This window comes from Canis aureus, chromosome 15 (genome assembly GCF_053574225.1).
Source record: "Canis aureus isolate CA01 chromosome 15, VMU_Caureus_v.1.0, whole genome shotgun sequence".
Classification (NCBI taxonomy): domain Eukaryota; kingdom Metazoa; phylum Chordata; class Mammalia; order Carnivora; family Canidae; genus Canis; species Canis aureus.
The window spans coordinates 55,639,244-55,658,027 of record NC_135625.1 but is presented as its reverse complement, the minus strand read 5'-3'; the positions used below and the strand labels follow the sequence as shown (position 1 = coordinate 55,658,027).

Here is an 18,784-nt window from a genome sequence, read left to right as displayed (position 1 = left end):
GTGCCTAAGTAGGTAGGCTAGAGGCCTTAGGAGTCAGGCGCAGTCTCCTCCAGTTCCTGGCTGCCTTTGCTTCCTGGTGACTTAACCTCTCTCAAGTTTGTTCTCCTTGTCTGTAAATGAGACTGATTCCAGCTCCCTGTTGAACTGTTGTGGGAATCAAAGGAGACAACGTGAGGGGTCAGGGGTGGACAGTGAGCTCTAGAAGACCTCTCTGCATCCCGTCTCCACACAGAGGGACCACCACCTGCTCCTGGTCTTCACCCTCAACAGCCTCCACTGACACCCTTAGAAAGCAAGAACACCTTTTCTCCTTGCTCTCAGACTTCGGAATTCACCCTTACTCGTTACACTAAGTAGAAACTCTGGTTCCAGGCTGCAACAGCCAAATCATATTAACCTAAGCCATACGGGAGTCTATTATAAAGGTACAACGGGCAACGATGGGGAATAAGGAGGCTACCTGGAATTAAGCAGCATTTTCTTCCCCCCCCCCCCAGATCTGCTTCATTGTTCTCATTTTGCTTAATCCCCCCCCACCCCCACCCCCCCGCTTCCAGAATATGATCATTGTAACTTTCTGGAGTTTACTCATTAAATGATCCAACAATAGAAAAACCAGATCACTCTTTCCCTACCACTTTCAAATACCTGGGAAAGCAATGCTGATTGGCCAAGTTAGTGTCAGGTGCTCTCTGATCATTGTAACTAGAGTAGGATCTCTTTGAATTAAAGTGACTGCCAAGATGTAAGAGGTACTGGTAGGAGGCTCTAACACACTTCATTTTCCAACATCTCTAGATTAAAATGTGACTTGGTTAAATCTTGCCCAGTGCTTCTCAAACATTTTTTTTTTTTTTAAGATTTTATTTATTCATTAGAATATACAGAGAGGAGAGAGAGAGGCAGAGACACAGGCAGAGGGAGAAGCAGGCTTCAGCAGGGAGCCTGAGGATCACGCCCGGGACTGAAGGCAGCGCTAAACTGCTAAGCCATCCAGGCCGCCCCTTCTCAAACTTTTTTTTTTTTTTTTAAAGATTTTATTTATTTATTCATGATAGACATGGGGGGGGGGGGGGGGACAGAGACAGAAGCAGGCTCCATGCCAGGAGCCTGATGCGGGACTCAATCCTGAGACTCCAGGATCGTGCCCTGGGCCAAAGGCAGGCACCAAACCACTGAGCCACCCAGGGATCCCCCCCTTCTCAAACATTAATGTGCATTCAAGTCACCTGGAAATCTTGTTAAACTGTAGATTCTGACTCAGTTGCCTGAGTTGGGGCCTGACATTATGCATTTCTACATTGCTCCCAGGTGATGCTAGCAGCGGCCTGTGAAACATTTTGTGTTGCAAGACACCATACTGTGAGCTACGTAAGGATGAGGACTTCATTCCACTCATGACTCCATCCTCAGTGTCCAGCAAGGACTTGGTGCAGCCTCTGAACCTAATATTTATTGAAGTTCTTGCATAAAACCTTAACCCCTTCTCACAGATAAAGCCTGAAAGGAAGCCTTTTCTTCTAAGGTCTTTCCTAAGGTTCTTTCTCTTATACCCCCAAATAACTACAAGGAGAAGGGGGGCAAAGGGCAGAATTCTTTTTGCTACTTTTGAGATTATTACTTAAATGTCCTCAGATGAAAACACTTCAAGATTCATGCCTTCCCCTTATCCCTTCATACCTTCATCTATTGACTTCCCAAATGGTCCCCTCATTTACTAAAGGCTTTGGCATCTAACAGCCTTCCTTTCAGCCTTGCCAAGCTATCACAATCATGGGTGACTCCCAAGGCCACATAACACTTGTATTTTCCAGAATCCTTACCTCCAGTGACCTTCATCCTCACACCACTTCAGCAATCCACCGCCATGTTCATACTCACACTTCGTCATTTACTGGACCTGCTCCACCTCTGAAGTATCATATTCCCAAATCTTATCCCCGGTTTTACCAATTCTTTTTTTTTTTTTTCACGTTTTAAAACTTTATTTGCATATTAAAAAATTTGTGCATTCCAATAATTAAAATCATTTGAACAAAAAAATGGCACTCTGATTAAACTGCATTTTAACAGCCTGCAAGATACCTTGGGCCAGCTTGGTTTTTTACTCTAGATCTCACTGTCCTCCCACCCAGCTTCTTCCTTCACCAACATGCAAGTTCTTTTCCTTCCCTGCCAGCCAGCCAGACAGGCAGATGGGAAAGGCAGGCGCCTTCGTTGTCAGTAGTTCTCCATTCTTTGATGTGAAAAGGGGCAGCACAGTCATTTAAACTTGATCCAACCGCTTTGCATCTTACAAAGTTAAACAGCTAAAAGAAGTAAAATAAGAAGGCAATGCTTGTGGAATGTACAGTGCATATTGGCGGCGCACGCCTCATTACGATTCGCCTGCTTGCTTCTCCTGTTCAATCGTTTCTTTCGAAGGCAGTGGATTTTTCTCTTGCATTTCTGTTTTCTTCAATTCCGACTTATCGAATTTCTCAATCTCAGCCATATCGGGTTTGTCAGACATGGTTGCAGAGGAAGCGGAGCGCGGTGCACGAGCGAGCTGGAGAGAGGAGAGGGATCTGGTCTGCGCTGCGGTCGCTGCCGAATCCAATTCTTTAACCTTAGCCAGATCTCCAGTCTCTCAGCTATTGCATATTCTTACAAGCTGTGAGCTCCCCTCTGGCTTCACTCCCTTTCTAGCTAGCTGGTCTAAACTCCACGAGATCTGAACTTCAATCAGTGGAAACAACCAGATGCCCTTCAGTAGGTAAGTGGATTAAACAAACTGTGGTACATCCAGATAATGGAATATAATTCGGTGCTTAAAAAAAAAGGGCTATCAAGCCATGAAAACTTGGAAGCTTAAATGCATATTACTAAGTGAAAGAACCTTATCTGAAAAGCCTGCATACCATATGATCCCAAGTCCATGAAATTCTGGAAAAGGCAAACATAAGGGGACAATAAAAAAGATAATTGCTTATGAGGGTGGGGATTAAGCGGGAATGGAGAAATGAGCAGCAGAGTGCAGAACGTAAGATTTTTTTTAGGGCAGTGAAAATACTCTATATTATGGTGATGGATATATGTCATACATTTGTCCAAACCCAAAGAATCTGCACCAAGAGTGAACCCTAGGGCAATTATGATGTGTTAATGTAGGATCATCCCTGGTAAAAACGTACCCCTATGTAATCCAGAGACCTTCTTACCCATCATATGTCTCATCCAAGAAGACATGTGTGATAATCATTGCAGCGATGTTTGTAATAGCAAAATACTGGGAATTTGAATGTATGCCAACCCACCAACAACAGAATGCATAAATTAGTGTCTTTGTAAAATACAATAACTACCACTATTTATAATAGAGTACGAGGAATTATTTTTAAAAAACTATGTTGAACCAAAAAAAGCAAACTGCAAACTGTTCCATAGTATGCTATCATACATATAAATGTTAACAACCTATAAAACAAGGGATGGGTTAAATAGGTGATGGGGATTAAGGAGTGCAGTTGTGATGAGCATCAAGTGATGTATGGAAGTGCTGAATTACTATATTGTACACCTGAAATTACTATAACATGCTGTTAACTGGAATTACTTGAAAAAACCCTGTAAAACAATTATTTTTTTTAAAAGATTTATTTATTTATTCATTCAGAGAGAGCGGAGAGAGAGGCAGAGACACAGGCAGAGGGAGAAGCAGGCTCCATGCAGGGAGTCCGATGTGGGACTTGATCCCGGGTCTCCAGGATCACACCCCGGGCTGCAGGCGGCGCTGAACCGCTGCGCTACCGGGGCTGCCCAAAACAATTATTTTTAATGCCTATGAACACACATGTAGTGGAAGCATAAAACATAAATGGTAAATTCAACAATGAATTATTGACAAAGGTTATCTCTGGGAGGGCAGTAGGGACATTGGGATTAGGGAGTCACAGGAGCCCAAATGTATCTACTAATAGATTTCCTTTAAAAAATAATTCTGAGCAAATATGGCTAATTTTAAGATTTGATTAATTTATATGGTATGAGGGTAGAGTTGGTATCAGCATGTTTATTATATTGATTATATTATTTGTATGATTGAAGCCATACACAATTTAAAAAATTTGAATACATAGTAAAATCAATGGCTGAAAAGGTTTATGGAAACAAATTCAGTCTCAAAGTATCAATCCACAAATTATTCATTACAAGAGGAAAAAAGACAGCTTTTGCAATGGAGAGGTGTGTCAAGCACTACCTTAATTGAGCAAACTTAAAATAATGGGACAAACTCATATGTACCTCCTAATATGATATACTGAAGGCATATCACCCACAGAATTGTATTCTTGCCAAAAATGTTTAGCCTGAATTAGAAAAAACAAAAACCGGGGGACCTTCTCCAAAACAGCTAACATGTCACGTTAAACACCTCTCCCCTGAAAAGGTAGGGGAACCATTTCTGAATCAAGGAAACAAGAGAGAACTAAATGTAATGTGATTCTTGATTTAATTTTGGGTAAAAAAGAAAAAAAAAAGTTCTAGAAGCACATTTTGGGGGCAACTGAAATTTGAATACGGACTGAATATTAGAAAATTTTATGGCACTTTATTAGCAAACATCTTACGTGTGATAATGGTATTATGATTTGGAAGGAAATACTTGCTGAAATATTATGGATAAAGTGTCATGATGTCTACAATCTACTTTCAAACAGTTAAGGGGAAAAAGCCAGTATATATACACATATAAAAAAAATAAAGCAAATGAGCAAAATGTTAACGGTTGGTGAAGCTACAGGTTCACTGTACTTTTCTTTCAACTCTTGTGAAGAGACATTTTTCAAAATAACTTGGGAAAACAAATATTTAGAAAAGGCTCAATTGTGTATGAATAGCTTTTATAGCTCAAGATAAAATTCAGACATTTTTATACAACACTATTTTATGAAAAATACAATAATAAACTCACCTTTTTTTCTTATCCCACCAAACACAGTAACTCAGCGAAGAGGCTGTATTACGATCCCTTGCTTATTTAGTATTTTTTAGGAATAGATGAACCTACGCTTTAAATGCTAAAACTTAAAAACCAAAGTTCTACAGTGTTTTGACCCCCTCTGCTTTGCTGCAGAGCACAAGCTGCACCTAACAGCCCCTTTCTACATCCCAGGTAACCATGCCAGTCAGGCCCTGAGAGCTTCTCCCTCCGGATTTGTTATACAAATAGCATCTCTGGCCAGTCTTCTAGGCAACACACCTGCAGCTGCAATCCTTCAATGCCCTCCCTCCCCACACATTTTCCAGTGTCCAATTTCCGTTCCACTCTGCTGTAGTTTTGAAGAAATGATGGGAAAACAAGAAAACAGTTTAGTGAATTTAAAAATCTTAACCTTCCATTTACCTTCACATTCCCAAGGCTTAAAAAATGCTTTGATTCTGTGCTCCAGGCTCCTTTCTGATTCTTTCTGGGCTCCTGTCTGTGTTCAGATGGTACAGGTCACCATATGCCCAAACAGGGTTATAGTTACTACTCCATGGTGGGCCCACTTATTCATGCATTCACACTCCTCTATGATTTCTGTTTATTAGCAGGATGCTTTCCAGCTAAAGACTAATGTTTATAAATGGTGGGCAGTTAATTCACTTCAAAATATAACAATGGCAGAGCCCTTTTAAAAGTTGTTAAAAGGTCATGGAAATGATAAAAGTTTGTTTTAAAAAACCAACACTGTATAACTACATATAAATTTTCTGCTACTGCCTGAATCAAGACTCTCCCTTTCTGCAACCTCTCCTACATATTGGGCTGAAATACTTATTGGCTAGAAAGGGAGAAAATGGACTTTGAGATGATGTAGTCACTTGAACATAAATACAACTGGGCAAGAGGTAGAGTGATCATTGTATACATTCTTTTGCCCTAACTGTAGCCATCATATTAATTACATGAGAAATATTGGTAGGTGATTAGTTTGGGAAATTTAACAATCATTTCTAAGGAACGAATGCAAATTATTATAGTCATTTACATGCAGAAAAGAAAAAAATTAGGAAAGAGATGGCTTCATTTCTTGGGACATTTCTATAACACATTCACAGTACTGAGTACACTATTCTTTTATTTATTTATTTACTTATTTATTTAAAAATAGTTTATTTATTTGACAGAGAGAGAGAAGCAGGGGGAGTGGCAGGCAGAAAGAGAAGGAGAAGCAGACTCCCCACCGAGCAGGGAGCCCGAAGAAGGGCTTGATCCCAGGACCCGGGGGATCATGACCTATAGCTGAAGCATGCTATAGCAGCATGATAGGATCATGACCTATATGCTTAATGGACTGAGCCACCCAGATGCTCCTTACATACACTCTTCTGTGAAAGAGCACAGCCATAGTTTGTTGTCCACTCTACCCCAGGGAGTAACCCTGATTATCACAGAAGTGGAATATAGATAACAAAAAGATAAAAAATTGGAATTTTCAGATTATGCCTTTAATAGAACATTCAGAATTATATCCCTAATGAGAAAACACCACTGTGAAAAGTTTGTTAGGTTCCCGTTAATGTTGATCATTTTCTAGGTCAAATTTCAAAAGACTAACCAGATATTTTTTTTTTTAAAAAGTATTTATTTTTTTACTAGTGAGCTTGGAACCAGGCAAAGAAATTTACAGAAAAGATGTCCATATATAAAGAAAGAAATAGCAAAATATTTTTTGGTCATAATTTAGAAACAAATCTATAAAAAGGGGACAGTTTCCCCCAATTCATCTCTTCCCTAGAAGAGTATAAGCACAGGCCCTCAGTTCCTTGATATCCTCAGCAGACCTCGGATACGTCTGACTAGAGCTTGTATGAAACTATAGCGAGATCGAACTTTTGAGTACAATCCTTCAATGTCCAGAAGTTTCTTTTGTAGTGATTCTCCAAAAGCGTTGATGGCATCAGCCTGAAGCTAGAGGTAATACAGATGATGTTATTATTAAAATTACAGTCTCAATTATTTCTTTTATTCTATGTCTTCCTATTTAAAATACCTTGGAATTTTTGTAATGTGGTCCTTTCTCCCTCATGTAGCTAATTAAACATTTACATTTCCATGTTAGAATTTATTGGTATGAAATTGTTTCTCCCCCCTTTCCTGTCTTATATAAATGTGTAAAATTTTAAATAGGAACAAATGTGGATGCTGTTGATATATAGTCATATACACAAAAACACTTCCTGAAGGGTGATACAAGAAGCTGTTAGGAGTGGATGCCTTTAGGGAAAGAAACAGATAAGGTGGAAAGAAGCTCTTACTTTTACTTGATTTTTCAACTAGAAAGAAAAATTGCTTGTGTATATTTTCAAAGAATATAAAGAGAGGAGAAGAGCCTGGTATACACTTTAGAATTCATGTATTTTAGAATGCATAAGTAGTTTCAGATGGATTCTTTTGGCATTATCCTGAAACACTAAAATTGAGTAAAAAATTAGATGAATCTACCTGCCTTCAGTTTTGCAGTAAAATCAAAGCACAGAGGGAGAAAGTTATTTATTAACCCTATAGTTTAACTTTATAATAGAACAGTCTAATGAAACAGAATTAGTCTAGTCATTAATTCAACACATATTTATTAAACATCTTCTGGAAGATCTATTTGGCTAATTCTGCCCATGGCCTCATTGAACATTGACTTCCCTAAACAAACCTAGCCAAAATATGAATTACATTATGAAGTCAACTAAGGGGCAGATAGTAGTCAGGGCTGGGATGAGAGCACGCTATGTATGACGTCTGGGTAGGTATGGTCTGGAGAATACTCTTTCCTGGATAAACTCAACCTTCAGCTTTAAGAAAGGCAGTGACCAAGAGGGACTAGGGAAAAGCACAGGCTTTATCTCATTAGGGCTATGGACACTCAGATGCCTAGCAGCAAATCTAGTTGCAATTCAGTTTATCTAACATGCCTACCCTGCTAACTGCTTTGTTCCTAACATTCCTATTAGATTCATATGAGGTTTTCACTTTGTTTTTGGAATGCTCTTCATCATTCCAACATTATTGGTCAAGAGGTTACTAAGTACATAATATATAGTATTATAGTCTCCTGCAATGGAACTTTTAATGGCTATTCATAATCTCTCCATTAAAATTATTTTCTGAAAAATTAAGTGCTAAGTGACACGTTGTGCCTAAGAAGTCTGCAAAGTCTAGAAACTGGGAGTTTCCAGAACACAATACCTACTAACGACTGAACTCTCATAATGGTCCTTCCAGGCACTACAGCCCTAGGAGCCTCACATATGAAACTTCATTTCATTCTGACAAAAACACTTTGAGGCTGAACTATCCTTCCCTTTTCTTCAGTGAGGAAATGGAGGCTCAAAAGTAACTTGTTTGAAGTCCCGTAGCTGTTAGGTGGCCAGGCTAGAAATAAAATCAGGTCTTTGTACACAACTCTTGAAAATCATCATCTTACTAACATACTAGGCTTTTCCTTTTTCCTTTCAAAAAAGAAAAAGAGTATGAGAACAGAACCTCACCTGGTCTAAGTCATGTTGGCTCACTCCTGTCAGTCCACTTCTAAAATCTAGGTTGGTTTCTGAAGTGAAGGAATCTGGAGATAAAAGACACAGTCAAACCAGCTTTACAACTATGTATCTACCATACAGTAGAAGAACCTGAAGATAATGAACCAATATCATGAAACACATGGGTCAAGGCTGAGAAATCTATCTCAACTTCCAGTAAGTATAAGCCCTTGGGGAGCATTTCACTGGTCTAGGCCAGGATTCATAAGCTTTTCTTCCATTTCTTTCCCACTAAGGGATCCAATATGTGCTCATGGCTCAAAGAGGCTCAATGTAGCAATAAGAATCACAGCTTAGGCTGACCCACTTCCATTCTTTAGGAAAATTATTTGTGACCAGGGAATTCTGGAGCTGGCCAGCCCTTAACTGCAAGAAGCTGAAGAGCGGTATCTCAGATGTTCTTATGCTCCACCCAATCTTCCATGAATAGACGTAAAATACAAGAAACAGCTCTATCTAATAAGTAAGTAGCTCTCCATTGCCCAACCACTCTCAGTAACTTGGAAACAGAAGAAGTAAATAAAAATGTAACTAGTTCTTCAAGGCACTGAAATCTGTAGGTGTGTATGGTTCACTAATTTTCATAATAAAATTTACCTTGTAGTCTTCTGCTTTTAAATAAGGTTCTGGAGGCAAACAAGGAATCTTGAGAATCTGTGGGCGTGCAGTGTAACAAGTAGTACTCCAGATGGCGCCAAAGAATAAATAGGCAGGTCTCTATGATAACTACAGAGAGCTCTGACTAAAGGAAAACAATCTCATCAAACCAGTTTCTGAGGAGGAAAACAGAGGAGAGCTGGATCTACCTCGTGACATACCCACCACCCTCCACTGAAGGTGTCTCCCCAGAAGGCAGCAAACTGTGGTCAGAGGAAGGAGTCAGGGACCATGGGGTGCTGCACCAGCACAGTCAACAATTGTCCCTGCCTCCCGTCCAGAGTGACTGTAGACATTATCAGGATTATTAGCTACTCTGAACAAAAATTTCAATTTGGAAATAGATCAGGCACTGGCACTTACTGGGGAAAAAAAAAATCATGTCCCAATATGTCCCTTTTATACAGTTTTGCTGTGTGAGAATCAGTAAACAGTTCCCGCATTTAAAGATTTTCTTAAAGGTCACCACCACTCAAGTTCCCACTGTGACTTCATTAAGGATACAAGAACAGAGGGAAAGCAGTTTGGCTCGATTATTGATCAACTTCACCAAACGCCGTCTTGCTAGAACATATTTCTGGGCAGTAGAGATTTTCTCAACACCAACAGGCATCACAGACTGACACAACTGAGAATCAGAAACAAACGCAGGATTAGCGATTACATAAACTAACAGAAACTTCATGAAGAGAGGGTCACTTATGACAGGCCCTGCAAAAAAACAAAGAAGTTTAAACATTCCTGCAGATGAGAGTTATCATCTGGTTAGGAAGCTGGTAACTTTATAAAACCGAGAGCCAAAGTAGTGGAATTCACAAATGAAGACTCCTCTGCCGATTTCTGCAAAAGGTCTTATCTCTGTAACAGATGTTTCCAATCTGCTGAGGGGCCGACCAACCCTGAATCTCTTGTCAAACTAAAACAAAATTCAACAGTAGGTTTTTCAGGCCGTGGGTCTAACAACGCCATGGAGATTTTCTGTAACAGCTGTCATGTATCTTCTGAAGAAAATGTAAAAGCCGATTTCTACAGCATTAACTAAAATAGGCTCATCAACCAGAACCTCCTTTCATCACACCTCTGTTTGGCATAAGCACTGCGGTCCGATTCAAAATTCAGCTGCTGGGTTGGACAGAAGGCAAACTGAAGTGGGGCTGGGAGGGCACCGCAAACTTGCCAGGAAGGCTGCCGTTTCTCTGGCGAGTGCTGGTGTCACCCGTAAGCTACGCGTGTTGGGGAAGGGCTGCCAGATGTAAAGCCCCCCACTTCAGGGATTACTAGAACCTCATCAGTAACTCCCGCCTCAGGACCTGCTAGCTGTGTGGCTTTGGGTAAATTATTCAAACTTCCAGGGCCTCCACTTCCTCATCTGAGAAAATAGGAGTGGCTACACTATCTGCCTCATGTATTGCAACAGAACTTGTCTGGCACACATCAGAAACACCCACCAACTGCTCCCTATGATTGCTGGAAGCAGGCAAGAGGGAGGAGGTTTTGACTACTCTGAAGAGTAATGTGGAGCTTTTCAGGATAGTTGGTGCAAAGGAGGAATGGCAAAATGGCTCCACATCTAGGCTGCCACGGGCCACCAGGGAGCTTCAGCACCGGCCAGGGTATGCCTTGTGTCATTCAGCTGTGCCGGATGGGAGAGAAAGTGGCTACTTAGGATGTAAGCCTAGCGACTCAGTATCTTTAGCTACAATATTGGTGAATGATTCTGGGTCACTGAGGGCAGGCAGTCAAGTCTTATATGCTATCCCATTTGTCTGAAAAATTCTCTAAACAGATACTGAAGATGCTGAAGACACAGAGACCTCTTACTTAAGGGATCACTTCTACTGAATAAGCATCTGCAACAGAAACCCAGGTTTCTCAGCACAGATTTCAGAGTATGAATTACCAAAACTCTACTTCAAAAGCCAGCTGCCGTTCTACTGAAGGGTAGCAGGTGGTGTTCCTGAACAGATGCACTTCACCATCTTCCATTCAAGTGTTGCCCTGATTACCAGGTGTGGTGCTACGGGGAGGACTCTTCTTCAAACCACACAGAGGCATCATTTCAAGCCCTTTTATCACTGCATACATCATCTTTACACACAAGTCGGACACCAATATTTTGGTCATTAGGAAAAGCAAGGATTCTCCAAAATCTCCATGGCTCATTATAAGATTCATACCTCTTTTATCTCATCTGGTGGAAGCTGCTCTACATTCTGTAGCTTGTTGACACTCCGTCGGTGACTGTCATAATAGCTGAAGAAATCATTAGCGCTCTGTTTCAGCAGGTAGACAATAATGCCCAAACCTGGCAGGCGCCAATATGGAATCACTGGAGCTTGGGTATCTAATAGAGTTGATAATAAAAACAGAATGTTCCACTTACAAGAATATTAAATGAATTTCAAATGACCTGTTTTAAAACAAGGGATGCCCAGAACTGAAGGGCATGTAAACTATTATTAAAACCAACCCACAACTACTTTTAAATACTTCTGACAGTTCAGAGGAGTGGTGAAGTGCTATGGTGATCTGGGACTCAAATCTAGGCAGTTCATCATCAGTCTCTGTTGTTAACTGCTAGCTTAAACTGCCTCTCTACAAATGAATATTCCTGAATCTACCACAAACCCACCCCCTCCTGTGTCTACGACTGGCAAAGGTTAAGTTTGCTGATTAAATCTTTAAAGAGTCTAAGGAAGAATAAAGACCAATATATATTAGGCTTCATAAAGTTCATCAAGTATTAAAGATCGGAGAATGGCCTAGTATGTGAAAGACAGGCTCAAAGTGAAAAGAAAGCAAGTGAAATTTTAATTGTTAGTGATGATTATTAATGTTTTTGAAGAATAAATGACAAAACTATAATTTCATTTGAAAATGTTATGATCAGGCTCAACTTAACTTGTTTTAAAATGTTAGATTCGGGGCAGCCCCAGTGGCTCAGCGCTTTAGCGCTGCCTTCAGCCCAGGGCATGATCCTGGAGACCCGGGATCAACTCCCATATCAGGCTCCTGGCATGGAGCCTGCTTCTCCCTCTGCCTGTGTCTCTGCCTCTCTCTCTCTGTCTCTCATGAATAAATAAATAAAATCTTAAAAAAAAAAAAAAAAGTTAGATTCAAGGGGGAAGAACGGAGCCCCTTGGACACTTTATAATGGAGTTGCACAGAGTTGTTAGTTCCTGGCACCATTTACATGAAACAGTGGTTAGATACTGTTAAACTAATATACTTTAATAACACCATCCTACTAAATCTTTTATGTGATTAAGCAATTTTCAGGGAAAATAAGATCTTGAAGATGAAAATGTGACAAAATGATTTGCAGAAAAATCACAGAGCAAGCACCACTAACATCCGAATAGACTGTCTTCTGAGGGTCCCATGGGATAACAGCTTTCATCAACCCACAACCCTCACATTCCAGATCTCACCTACTGGGTCCTTAGGAAATCACAGACTATGTCAGTTTACTTAGCATCCACACTTTACTTTGCTGTGATACAGAAATTTGGAGCTATACTACGAGACCCAATTCAGACACTACCTTCAGCTTAACATGATCTTACGCATAAACCGTCTGTTATGTTTGTACATTTTTCACCCAGCTAGTTTACTTGCCCATCTTAGATACTTTCTTTGGGGTCTCAAATACTATTCAAACCCAAAGCTCTTTGAAATTTATCCTTAGAAAATCTTGAATTTCTCTGTCCTCTTGAGCTCTCTAACCTATCCACAGGACTGACACCAGTACCTCCTTACTGATCTTTCTTAAAGTCATTGACAAATTTTCCCACTAATTACACATAAAGAAAAGAGCTGCATTTCACTGGAGCCATCTAGAGCTTATTTTAATCACAGCAACTTAATCCTCAATTACAGCAAGAAAGAAGTCCACTCACCTTGCCGAGGTCCGTCTCTGTTAATGGTTTCTGACAGGCTCGGGGTGAAGAGACACATGGCATGCTGGAATGTGGGGGAGCTCTGTAACATGAGTGACTGGCAATATTCCATGACATTGGCACAGATCTACAAGGAAAAACAGTAACAAAAATATTAATTCCCCAAATGCCCAAATATCATGGAACTCCAGATTTGAAGGAGAACCAAGTTACTAAATCAATTTCTAAAATTACAACATTATAAATCAATGTGTAAAATCATTCACATCTGGTATCTTTATCATATGCTTCCAAAAATATAAAACCACATGTTCAAGAACGTATATACAATGCCCACCCCTCTCACCTGCTGCATGGCCAGTTCGAGTTCATCTTTCTTGCTCACTCTATCTCCCTCCACATTTTCATCTTGAAATTTAAACTGGCGCAGTCTGTCAGAGCCTCCAAAGCGGCTTAGTAGTCCTAAACACTGGCGCTAAGAAAGAGAAAGATATTTTGTTCATATTTAATTGGCTAGGTCTAAAATCAGTGACCTCTCTTGGCGAGACATAAAGAAAACCTCATTCGGGAGTGGAATCACCTTTTAAAGGGTCTAATTTCTTACTTCCAACTGAGGCAAATAAAGTTAGCCCTATTAAAATTCACCTATTTGCAAATATTATTTGCTTGACAGTCAACTCATTAAAAGAACATCACTCTTTTTTTCTTTTAAGCAGTTAATCCCCATTACATTGTAAGCATTAGCCAAGAACATTCTGTTTCACACCAAATAATTCCTGGGTAGATACCCATTAAATAAACACAAGTTGATAAACACTGAGAAGCAAAATGAGATGGCAAACAGAAGACACTTTGTAACAAGCACATCCATAATTTTGTCTATGAAGGCTCAACTTTAAAGGCTGTTTCACTGAGGGCGGCTTCTGGGACTTCAGAAAGGGGGTGGGAACACACAGGGAGCCTTGGCAGATAAAATGAAAATGTCATCTGCTTGAAATGTTGGTACTTTTCCCCTGACAATACAGTTCTTCCTAAGGTTCTTGGAGGGAAAGAATAAGCTTTGCACAATATATCTAAATGGTTGAAATCAGAGACATGGGTTCCAACAGGAGGTACCTGACCTCTTGTTATGAGACCTGAAACAGGTTACTTAACCTCCACAAGTCTCAACGCTCACATTCCTAGGATACAAATAGTGATTACTACCTTATCAGATTGTGGTCAAGATTATCTGAGACAATGAATGAATCATATTTATATTAGTAATACAGTGCTCTGCACATAGAAAGTGGACCATAAAAACGTACTTTAAAACTAGCACGGCACACACACACACACCTACATACACATACAGACACAAACAGATATAATATAAAACAGCTTATGTAAACTGATGTTAGTTTACATAATAAGATTGGTAAGCCAAAACATATTAAGAAGACAATATATGGGACGCCTGGGTGGCTCAGCGGTTGAGCGTCTGCCTTTGGCCCAGGGCATGATCCCAGAGTCCCAGGATCGAGTCCTACATCGGGCTTCCTACATGGAGCCTGTTTCTCCCTCTGCCTGTCTCTGCTTCTCTCTCTGTGTCTCTCATGAATAAATAAAATCTTAAAAAAAAAATAAGACAATATAAATGTATTTTGCCAAAATAGTTGTATCTATTTTTAAAATATTACCTGCTGTTTGCTACCCTTACAGATAATACAAGATGCACTAACACATTTCTAGAGGTCACCTTGTGAAATAGCCTCAAAAATATCTTTTTCTCCCTACCAAACAAGAAAAATTAGAAGAAAAAAAAAGAAGAAAAAAATAAAAGAGTATCTGAGTTCGGCTGGTAACAGTGCAACTCTTTCTGGAGTGCTGTTTGATAATGACTCACCATGTACTCTGTATGTATATTTGGGCCTAGTGAGACCAGTTATGTTTTCTAACCTATAGCTCAAAAATGTGTACACAAAATTGATGACAGCAGTTTTATTTTGGAAACTTGAAAAAACAGTTCACGAAGAGAACTGGTTAAGAAAACTACTGTATTGGGGCCTCTGGGTGGCTCAGTCAGTTAAGCATCTGCCTTCAGCTCAGGGTCCTGGGGTGGAGCCACACTTTGGGCTCCCTGCTCAGTGGGGAACCTGTTTCTCCCTCTCCCTTTGTTACTCCCCCACTTGTGCTCTCTCTCTCTCAAATAAATAAAATCTTTTAAAAAAGAGAAAACTACTATATCAAAAACAATAAAATATAAATTCTAATATATAAATTAATATTGTGCAGCTAAACAAAAGTGAAGCTGCTCAGATCAAAGCAGGCCACGAGGCTCCCAGAAAGAATGTGATAAATATCTAGTTGACAAGTTATCTAGTATGTCTGAATATATTAAAAGGAGATTACACAACTGCGAGAGAGCTTGGGAATAAATTAGAAATAAGCACATAAAAACCAAGCAAATAAAAAAAGAAACAATTACTCACTCTAGGGAAAATACAAGGTTGCATATAAAAGTAACGTGTCACATGGAATGACATAATGGAGCTGCACAAACTTAATCATAAATAACAATACTGATCTAATCAAAACTATGATATAATTATATTGAGTTTAGGGGAGGCATGAGAAATGTCCATATAATATGGCAGAAGAAAAGGAGAAAAAAAGATCTAAGTTCTCATCCTCCTTGATGGAAAATCAACAGATGATTCCTAAAATTCAAAAACAAGCGTATTTTTTCGAAATACCAAAAAAATCAATTAAAAACCATCAAGAGGGTTTTGTCCAAATCTAGGAAGCAGAACAAGAGCATGGGTGAGTGGACTGTTGTATTTTGCTATTAAGTCTTAGAACAGCTACTCTGTAAAGAAATAAGAATCAATTACCTGGAATCTTCCAATATGTCCCTGTAGTTCCATTAGAGATCCTTCATTTACATCAACATCAAGTTCACTTAATATACCTATAAAATTTGGAATGCTTTTAAATATAGTTTTATAATCAACAAAATAAAAACATTAAAAAAATTAGAAGAGTAATGCTAGCATTTTATACTCTACTAAAACTGGACACAGACTTAGGAGTCTGTGGGAAAGAGTTTTGGGAAATACAACTTTGCAAAGATTATAAACGTACCATTACATGTTCATTTATAAGCAATCTAAATCTAGATTGAATTAATAACTTTAAAAGGTATTTCTTAAAGTTTTTGAGATGGGGGCAACTGGGTAGCTCAGTGGTTGAGCATCTGCCTTTGGCTCAGGTTGTCATCCCTGGGTCCTGGGATTGAGCCCCACACTGGGCTCCCCGCAGGGAGCCTGCTTCTCCCCCTGCCTACATCTCTCTGCCTCTGTGTCTCTCATGAATAAATACATTTAAAAATTTTTTAATTTTTTAAATGAAGTTTTTGAGATAAATCCTTTTATTTATAAGCATAAAAGTTAAAATTTTCTAAACTCGACAATAAATAACTTTCTCATGAAAGAGTTCAGGATATTAAACCCTTATAACGAAATGCATTTCTTTTCTCATTTAACTCTCTATACTATATCATTTGATTTTTTTTTCTTTTTCCTTAAGCAAAGTACAGTTTGCACATACACAGAAAAGCTCCCATTCAACTTCTGTTTAGATTTATTACAAAATTCTGAAACTGATCAATTTCTTATAATACCAGAAAAAAACCCCACCCTTTATTTCTATGGAGCCCTCCAAGCAAATCCACAGGGCATCCTTCCTTTGTTCTGAGGTTATAGTCATGCTGAGGATCCACCTGCACCTGTCTTAGTACCCTAACTTTGTTTTTGCAATCCATTTAATTCCTTATTTCTAAGCATACGCTCCAGAGCATGTACTGGAACCTTACTTATCCTTTGCTCCTCATAATGACAAGACCTCCTCTTTGTAGGTTTCTCAGCCCATGACCTCACACAAACCTACAGAAGATACTCCTACCATTTGGCACATACTGGCTTGCTATAACTCACCTGTGCCTCATTACTCCATCCCTTCCCACCTCCACCTCCTTTGGGAGTCTGTACCCAGAATCACCTTCTATTCCATTTTACCAAAATCTACCTTGCCAGAGAGGATTTTTCCTCATCATTTGAAAATATGTTCAGTTCTCCCTTATACTCCCAAAACCAAACAAACAAAAACCTAGTTAATATCAAATTCTTGAAATATTTTTTTCTACACTTGCTGCTTGTAATTTTAAGCCCTTCTTTCCCAACCTACCCCTTGAAAGCTGGATCATGTACCTAACACTATCATGGAATTCAGACCTTTTCCTCTTTGTCCTCAAACTTCCTGATCTCTGCAACATGCGTTGCTATTCCCCAGTTCTTTTTTATCCCCACCTGCTGCCTCTTCTTAAAAAGACTAGTTGGAGCACCTGGCTGGCTCAGTCAGTGGAGCACGCAAACTCTTGATTTTGAGGTTGTGAGACGGAGCCCCACACTGGGTATAGAGATTACTTAAAAATAAAATCTTAAAAAAAATATATACCAATTCTCAGTTTCTGTAAGACCCTTCTGTTAAGTGTCAACTGAGTCCTCTGTGTACCACTCAGATCGCTCTCAACTCCAAAACACTTTCCAGAATATTTGTGGGTCACAGAAAAAAATTAACCTGCTGTTTCAGTATTTGAAGAGGTAAGACATAACCAGTATAAGGCTAGGCAATATGGGGGACACAGTTAAAAACGGGCTTGTAGTTTAATGGGAGCATTTAAGATAAAAAATATACAGTAAAATTATGGGAGAATACAAAACAATATGTCATCAAGGGCTGAACTGCAGGGGATCCCTGGGTGGCGCAGCGGTTTAGCGCCTGCCTTTGGCCCAAGGCGCAATCCTCGACACCGGGATCGAATCCCACGCCGGGCTCCCGGTGCATGGAGCCTGCTTCTCCCTCTGCCTGTGCCTCTGCCTCTCTCTCTCTGTGTGACTATCATAAATAAATACAAAAAAAATTTTGAAAAAAAAAAAAAAAAAAAGGGCTGAACTGCACAGAGTAGGGTTGATAGGAGTTAAAACTGTTAAAAGTTTAAAAAATTTGGGAGGGTACTTGGCATTATCTTTTAAAAAAATTTAAGTATATGTTTTCTGACCAAAAACTGTCAGGAATTTACCAAGCCTACCAGCTCAAACCTATAAAAACACATATGTATATAAACACACACACTGTTACTAAATGCCATACTATTGGAAATTTTAAAAAAGACTGGAAACAGTCAACATGTTACAGGGGTCTGGGTAAACAACAAAGATCTGGTTAACTCTTCACAAGTGGAAAATTATGTAGCCAATTTAAAAGAATGAGGTAGGAGCTCTATGTGATAATGAGAAAAGATCTGGAAAAAAGTCACAAAGCAGTGTGTATGGTATGATTTCATTTGTGTAGGGAGGGGACAACTTTACACCACATGCATAGAGATTTCTAGAAAAATAAACTGATAACTGATTCCTTTTAGAGAGCAGGAACTGCTGGTCATGGTACTTTTACTCTGTTCCTTTGTTTGAATTTATCATGATCATGTAAAAATAAACTGCTTTTCTAAATACAATCTTAATATGCGGATTACTCTGTTTATTTTGTTTGAATTTATCATGAGCATGTTCAACTGTGCTCTTCTACAAACAATCTTAATATGCTGAATACAATCTTAATATGCTGGTCAA

At 39.3% G+C, this 18,784-nt stretch overlaps 2 protein-coding genes across 3 annotated transcripts in view; both read right to left on the bottom strand.

Annotated features, from left to right (window-relative positions):
* Window positions 1-1,953: 1,953 nt before the first annotated feature.
* LOC144284890 (thymosin beta-4-like) lies at window positions 1,954-2,604 on the bottom strand. The gene has a single exon (XM_077850051.1). It carries the CDS (start codon window positions 2,510-2,512, stop codon window positions 2,378-2,380), a length of 135 nt encoding a protein of 44 aa, XP_077706177.1. The 5' UTR covers window positions 2,513-2,604; the 3' UTR covers window positions 1,954-2,377.
* Window positions 2,605-6,590: 3,986 nt separating this feature from the next.
* Window positions 6,591-18,784, bottom strand: part of NUP205 (nucleoporin 205) — a 79,298-nt gene continuing 67,104 nt past the window's right edge. For both annotated transcript variants that reach the window (XM_077850049.1, XM_077850050.1), the window contains 8 exons: window positions 15,989-16,065; window positions 13,462-13,590; window positions 13,116-13,242; window positions 11,394-11,560; window positions 9,721-9,844; window positions 9,157-9,285; window positions 8,512-8,585; window positions 6,591-6,937 (listed from right to left, as the gene is read on the bottom strand). In XM_077850049.1, coding sequence (XP_077706175.1) covers window positions 6,785-6,937; window positions 8,512-8,585; window positions 9,157-9,285; window positions 9,721-9,844; window positions 11,394-11,560; window positions 13,116-13,242; window positions 13,462-13,590; window positions 15,989-16,065 — 980 coding nt within the window. In that variant the 3' untranslated portion in view covers window positions 6,591-6,784. The remainder of the gene's footprint in view (window positions 6,938-8,511; window positions 8,586-9,156; window positions 9,286-9,720; window positions 9,845-11,393; window positions 11,561-13,115; window positions 13,243-13,461; window positions 13,591-15,988; window positions 16,066-18,784) is intronic.

Coding starts and splice junctions, on each gene's coding strand:
- LOC144284890 (XM_077850051.1), bottom strand. CDS start 2,512: ATGTCTGACAAACCCGATATGGCTGAGATTGAGAAATTCGATAAGTCG.